The 7,017-nt window shown below is 44.3% G+C and overlaps 1 protein-coding gene across 2 annotated transcripts; it reads left to right on the top strand.

The window, feature by feature from the left end:
- The first annotated feature begins 252 nt into the window (after nt 1-252).
- LOC109773344 (uncharacterized) lies at nt 253-5,100 on the top strand. 2 transcript variants are annotated; one of them, XM_040399312.3, is made up of 7 exons: nt 253-691; nt 1,611-1,655; nt 2,619-2,721; nt 2,853-3,033; nt 3,143-3,621; nt 4,339-4,686; nt 4,775-5,100. In XM_040399312.3, exons 1-7 carry the CDS (start codon nt 360-362, stop codon nt 4,820-4,822), a joined length of 1,536 nt encoding a protein of 511 aa, XP_040255246.2. In that variant the 5' UTR covers nt 253-359; the 3' UTR covers nt 4,823-5,100. The 2 variants fall into 2 exon arrangements, with proteins under 2 accessions (XP_040255246.2, XP_020187626.2); XM_020332037.4 differs by having other exon boundaries at nt 277-691; nt 4,772-5,100.
- Nucleotides 5,101-7,017: the final 1,917 nt, after the last annotated feature.

The following is a 7,017-nucleotide window of genomic DNA, read 5'->3' as shown; positions in this document are numbered from 1 at the left end:
CCCCCCCCCCCCCCCCCCCCCCCACCCACACACACACACACACACCACGCCGCGCACGCAGTTTTCGCAACTTCTTTTTGGAATGAAGTAGTATGGATGGACCACTTTTGAGGGAATTGGACAAAGTCTTGTTTTTATTTCATGGCATAACTCACTTCCCTTGCTTACCAAGAGATAGATTATCCTCCCTTGTTATGAAATCACTCCCTTGTAGTGCAAAAAGTACACTCTTTTTTAGCCTGTTAAAAAAATTATACTACTCTTTTTTAGGGTTCATTAGGCAAAGTACTGATCCCAAAAGGCTTCTCAGAGAGTTCCCTCTCGTAGAAAAGAAACCAACAGTAAGCAGAGCGGAGACCATGGCAAGCCGAGTCCACGGCCGAGCCCAGTTTCCCGCGGAGCGACAGAACCCAGAGCTCACAGTCCTCCCGAGCCTACAGAGCAGGGGGTGGGGGGTTTGCTTGTTGCAGTGGACAAAACATTTTGCACAGGCGCCGGTGGTCCCGGTCCTTCTCAGCCGTCGCCTATTTAGTGCCGCGCGCTTGGCAGGCTCGGACACTTCCCCCCCTGCTCCTCCTCGCACACTCCTCTCTTCTCGGTTCTCGCTCCCCGTTCCGCTCTCAAGTTTGTCACCGCCATCCCCAATCCTGCCGTCGCGGCTCGGCCGTGCGCCTGCCATGGCATCGGCAGCGTAAGTACGCCGCGTCGGGCCTCTGTTTCTGGTCTCCAACTCTCGGCTCGTCCTCTCTGTCCTTTTTTTTTTTTTGCTGCTGCTGCTCTGGATCTTGTTTGTTTTATCCTCTCACGCACGCGGTCTGGGGGTATTATCTGTGTCTTGAGGGGGCTGGGTTTCGGTTTCACCCGGAGGGGCGTCGCGATTGTTCGGCGGGTGGTGGATTCCGGCGCGTGGTTTTGGAGGAGGCCGGCTGCTGATAGCCTTAGCTTGAGCGCGTGGCAGAGGAGATGTCGTCAGTCTGACGGAGCGATGAGTGCGAGATCGTCGGAGAGCAGAGCAGCCCAGTACTGTGACGCCGCCGACGTGATTCCGGCAAGGTTTCCCTCGTCGTTGCAGTGGCGGTGCGGTTTTTTTTCTTTTTGGGACTGCGATGGCGGCGGAGGGGCCTTCCTCTCGAAGGAAGCTGTGAAGTTCTCGGGAAAAAGAAGACAGAAGCAGAGATGGGTAGCGCCTCCGGGCCGCCGTCGTGAATCCGGCCCGGTTTTACTCGTCGTTGCAGCGGCGGTGGTGCAGGGGTTTCACGATCGATCTGCTTGAGGTGGTGGTGGAGGAGGAAGCAGACAAGGGTTCTGTTCCGTTCCCCTCTATTCTGTTTAGTGGAGACTGATCTGGTCGCAGCGAAGATGTTTCTGTTGTTACAAGCTCTCGGCCGTGGTAGTGTTAGCGGCCAAGGAGTAAGATGAGGGGGTAGAGAAATTGCAGATTTGTGCTGTAGGATCATCGACTTGCCTGTGTGCCATCTCGAACATGTTCGCTGTTGGGCCCTCCATCTCTATCTGCCAGTGAAAACTTATTCACAACTCTTCTGCGTAGCCTCGCTGTTTAATGCTTGCTGATTCAGGATTTAACTTATTCAGGTTTCTGTTTGCTGCAGGTTTAATGGGAGCGCCATAGATTCCACTGCTGCTCGCTGCAAACTGTCGGTGACACTCTGCCAACCTGATCATCATTCGATATGTTGCTTGTTGTTTAAATCATTGACTGTGCAGATCAATGCTCTGCGTTACTCTCCTGTTTCTTCTGAAACATAACAATGCAATTGAATTTATATTTTTGTCTCTGGCTAAATACGTTGAAAATAGCAATGCAAGGCAAAAGATTTGCAAACAAGTGTTAATCTATCAAATTTATCATAACTAATTATATCTTCATTCCTATGATTTTTCACCGAGTTAGTGAACATGACTATCCTTGATTAGGTGGCTTTAAATATGGGGGCAGCTACGCGTTGGCCCGTGGATCTTTTAAAAAGATCTGCCGCCTCGCGAGTCGTTGTATGTGGCACAATCCAGTGGCTCAAAGTCTCCCCCTACTTCGCAACAAAGGTCTTGTTGCGGAAACATTTACAACAAAAGTTATGTTGCAGAATATATTTCTTGCAACATAGGTGGTGTCATGGGACCTTTTTGCAACAGAGTTCTTGTTGTAGATTTTTTTTTGCAACAGAGGTTTTGTTGCAGTATTTTTGCAACAGAGCTGATGTTGCAAAAGCTTGTCTAAGTTGCAGTCGTCGTTCGCCGCCATGGTTTGCAATGCCGCTGTTGTTGCAAGATGAAGTAAAATGGTACGTGGTAGGCAAGGGAAATAACGGACTGTGTGCGAGCGTGCATGACAACGCATGGATCAAGGTGATCCAACAGTTGCGCGGGTGGCGGAACTCTCCAAGCGATCAGCCACAGAGCATTAGCGTTTCCCTTTAAATATGTTTATGTCAGTTAATATCCTATGATTGAACCTAGAATTGAGATAGATGCCTGTTTGTGTAAAAGTTATCTCATATGTTTCCATTTAGCTTAGTTGCTACATTTATTATGTTTTGTTGATTAAATTTGTTATCTGTTAGGCATCAAAAGATGATTACTAAAATAGATTTATCTCACAGATTCATCAGTTCATTGGTCACGACAATTGTTGCGGTGATAAGAAACCCAACTCATCCCCCGCCTAGCCAGATTGAGTGCCCAAACTGCAAATACCACATTGATGTAAGTACCATTAACTATTTAACATGACTGTTGCATTTACTTTTATTCTCGGTTCTCTTCTAGTTTCCAACCATTAAAAATCTCATGATTTCTTGGAATCTTGTGGTTGCACTTCATGCTTTGTACTACAGGACTTATCACAGTGGCCAGGACTCCCCGCTGGTGTTAAATTTGATCCAACTGGTCTCGAACTGCTTGAACATTTAGAAGGAAAGGTTGGCAGGGCACCGTCCCATGAGCTAATAGATGATTTTATTCCAACCATAGAGGAGGCTGAAGGAATCTGCTATACACATCCTGAAAATCTCCCTGGTACATGTTTCTTATTTTAGACTTGTTATTATCATGGCCTTCTAAATTAAATAGCTAGCTCAGACTATTCGGAGTAATTCTTGGTTAGTTAACTCATATACCCCTGTAGGTACCAAGATGGATGGGAGAAACCTTCATTTCTTCCACAAAATATCAAATGCATACGATGTTGGCCAGCGCAAGCGTCGCAAGATTAGCAACAGTGACCATGTTGTTTGTGATGTGCATTTCAGATGGCACAAAACTGGAAAATCCAAAGAAATCTTAGATAATAACGGTGTCATAAAAGGGTGGAAGAAAATATTGGTTCTTATCATGCGTTCTAGGAAAGACGGTGTCACCTCGCGTACAAAAACTAATTGGACAATGCATCAGTATCACCTTGGGGTAGATCAAGATGAAAAGCATGGGGAGCTTGTTGTTTCTAAAGTCTTTTATCAGTCAAATAAAGATGAGCAACCTGTAATGTGCCCTGTTAATGAAGAATCTGGTCCATTTGCTGGGGAAATCGATCCTACAACCCCAATGACATACCCTCCGCAGCCTCGTCCCCCAAACAGTAGCCCATCCAGAACCAAGCAGAATCAGGTAAATCTTCATTGACCAATGAAACTGTCATCAACTTTGTGAAAGCTTTTGTCTAACTTTATGGACCATGTTATAAAATACTTTGGCTTGTAGAATTATAGAGTAAGGATCAACAATACTGATCTGTGGATGAATTATTGGGAGCCCCTAAAACAATGCCTTACAATACTAGGATCCCACCGTTTGAACAGTTTATTCTCAACTGTAGGTTCATGTAGTACAGATGCTATATACAGTAGAAACTCGATGTAAACTGCTATATACAGTACAAACTCGATGTAGAGGCCAGGGGGTTATCCTCCTTTTGAAAAAAAATACTGTACAAAAATAACAATATACTCCTACTATACATGAAAATTTTCTCTGAATGTTAAGAGTGCATCCAACAGTCTCACAAAAAATCAGAAGCTTTTAATTCCTTATAAAGATCAATGCTTAACAACTTAGAGTAGTACTGCATATTATCAAGCCTTTCAAACTCCTTCACTACCTGATTACTACAATAAACCTTTGAGCTTGTGTGCCAGTCTTTCCATGAACCCAAATCACGTCTTAAATAGGACATGCATTTTACCTTTTCTGCTGCTAAGATACCCCCCTCAAGTATTGTGCTGTCACCTTGTAAACTGTTTTTTTTTGCGGGTGACCTTGTAAACTGTTATAACTTATAACTCCTTCATTTCACTGTCATTCATGTTACCGCTGCAATTGTGGCAGGAAGAGCACGCAGCGCTATCTGGCCCGGATGAACGCCCGTCACGCGGTGCAACCCCGGACTCCGTGTACCCTGAGATGCAGCCTTATCCTCTTGGCCTGGACGCTCTCCAAGGGTTGCCCGACCCCAGAACACCTCCGGGTTTCTCCCATATGGCCTCTTGGTTCGCTGGAACCTCATCGCATTCGAATGCCCTCGAGGATGCACCACTGTCTGGCCTGGATGAACGCCTGCCACATGGCGGAACGCTGGACGCCGCCTACCCTGACCCTGAGGGGCAGGCCCTGCCTCTTGACGTGGAGGCGCTTCAGGGGTTCCCCGACCTCGGAACGCCTCCGGATATCTTCCCCGTAAGTGCACCGAGTACCGCCGCGTTTTCAGGTGCATATTTCTCAATTCTCATGACTCATCTCCTTGTCTCATGTGTGATTACAGCAGGACTTGCAGTTCGGGTCGCAGGACATCTTCTGGGGGGAGGGGTTTTGAAGCAGCGGCGCAACGAGAAGAGGTTGTTTTTTCTCGTGATGTAGCATGTTTTGTACTGTATATCTGTGCATGAGTGATGGATGTCCGAGAATATTTTGCATATGATCCTGGAGCTTGCCGATGAGTGTAGCTCGGCTATGCTTACTGTTTGTGGTAGTACCAGACAATTTTTTTCTTCAAATGTAGGAGCATCGCTCCCAATTGCATAGCCATGAAACTGATAAATAACAGTTTGTTCCTCAAAAGTGTTTGAAACTTATCAGTACAAAATAAACTTACATCTGATGTACAAGTCTTACAGATGACGTCTTGTTAGAGCTTCTTCAACGGCAACTCTATTTTAGGGCCTAGCCGTTTTATACGGTTTTGAACCAAAAAAACATCCACCGACGGCTGCCCTTGTAGCATATTTTCGCGAAAAAGAAATTTGGGCAGCCTGACAGGGTAGGCTGCGTATTTTTGGTAGTCCGATGACATATGTTTAGCTACGGAGGTACGTTGCATGAGAACAATATGGATTTGAGGTTTCGGTTTGATGATCCAGTTGTGAAGGACAAATTTTATGTGTTGTCCGGTCACTGTTTGTGGATGCGTCTGGACGCGTCCATGGGCGTTTAGAGCCCTCGGTTTGCCACTTGTGGTTGTAATTACTCTACCCAGAGCATTTTTCATATAGCACAAAAATATCCTTGAACGCTCACTCTTCAACATCATAAAAACAAATGGAACATTAGCAATGCACCAGAGGACACACGCACTCCACTCAAGTTCCCACTCCTTTCCATGTCGTGGATCAACGTCGAGAACCCTTACACGCAGATAACAAATAGATTGGGGAAAGCGGGCCCCTTCCCTTCTCGTTTTAGAATCGATGCTAGCCAATTTACTCGATTCAAACTCAAACCATAACTAACGGCCTAGGAATTAATCCTTTTTTAGGGGGCTAGGAATTAAAGCTAGCGCCCGGTGTAAGCGTCGGCATTCTAAATAGCCTCACATAACATGATTTTTCCTTAATAAAGACACTCAAAATGCATCTTAAATCTGATTAATATCGAGGAAGATAAATGCTAGTATAATAGATAGACAACTGGACGTAGAATGGCTGATACAAAAAATATATAAAAAACATACTAGTCTTCTTTTTTCTCCGATTGTACGTCGTTGCTATTTGTAAGCTGCGTTGGGATTTTCTCAAAGAGGAGAGAATGATGCAGTATAGTAGAGATAAGTATTTCCCTTAGTTAAGAACCAAGGTTATCAATTCAGTAGAAGAACGACGCGAAACCTCGTTAACAACACCTACACACAAAATAGCAAATATTTGCACCCAACGCGATCAAGTAGTTGTCAATCCCCTTCATGGTTATTTGTAAGGATCAAATATGTTAGTGATAGAAAGATAAATAAAACATAAAATAAAATACGGTAAATAAATTGCAGTAAGGTATTTTTGGATTTTATACATGATAATAGTAGATCCGGGGGTCATAGTTTTCATAAAGGCTTATCTCTCGAACAAAAAGCATACCGTGGGTAAACAAATTACCGTTGGGCAATTGATAGAAAATCGCATAGTTATGACGATATTCAAGGCAATGATCATGTATATAGGCATTATGTCCGAGACAAATAGACCGACTCCTGCCTACATCTACTACTATTACTCCACTAATCGACCGCTATCTAGCATGCATCTAGTGAAGGAAATATGCCCTAGAGGCAATAATAAAGTTGTTATTTTATATTTCCTTATTTATGATAAAGGTTTATTGTTCATGCTAGAATTGTATTGATCGGAAACCTTAATACATGTATGAATACATAAACAAACACCGTGTCCCTAGTGAGCCTCTACTAGACTAGCTTGTTGATCAAAGATGGTTAAGGTTTCCTAACCATTGACATGAGTTGTCATTTGATAATGAGATCACATCATTAGGAGAATGATGTGATGGACAAGACCCATCCGTTAGCTTAGCATAATGATCGTTCAGTTTTATTTCTATTGCTTTCTTCATGTCAAATACTGTGACGCCACTGATTCAATCGTACACTAATCATGCACGCAAACGTGTACGATCAAGATCAGGGACTCACGGGAAGATATCACAACACAACTCTAAAACATAAATAAGTCATACAAGCATCATAATACAAGCCAGGGGCCTCGAGGGCTCGAATACAAGTGCTCG

This window comes from Aegilops tauschii, chromosome 2, assembly GCF_002575655.3.
Source record: "Aegilops tauschii subsp. strangulata cultivar AL8/78 chromosome 2, Aet v6.0, whole genome shotgun sequence".
Taxonomy (NCBI): domain Eukaryota; kingdom Viridiplantae; phylum Streptophyta; class Magnoliopsida; order Poales; family Poaceae; genus Aegilops; species Aegilops tauschii.
Note: the sequence above shows the minus strand (reverse complement) of the source record. Positions and strands in the feature narration are given on the sequence as shown.

Coding starts and splice junctions, on each gene's coding strand:
- LOC109773344 (XM_020332037.4), top strand. CDS start 360: ATGGCAAGCCGAGTCCACGGCCGAGCCCAGTTTCCCGCGGAGCGACAG. Junction 692..1,610: donor CCTGCCATGGCATCGGCAGC/GTAAGTACGCCG, acceptor TGTTTGCTGCAG/GTTTAATGGGAGCGCCATAG. Junction 4,687..4,771: donor CGCCTCCGGATATCTTCCCC/GTAAGTGCACCG, acceptor GTGTGATTACAG/CAGGACTTGCAGTTCGGGTC.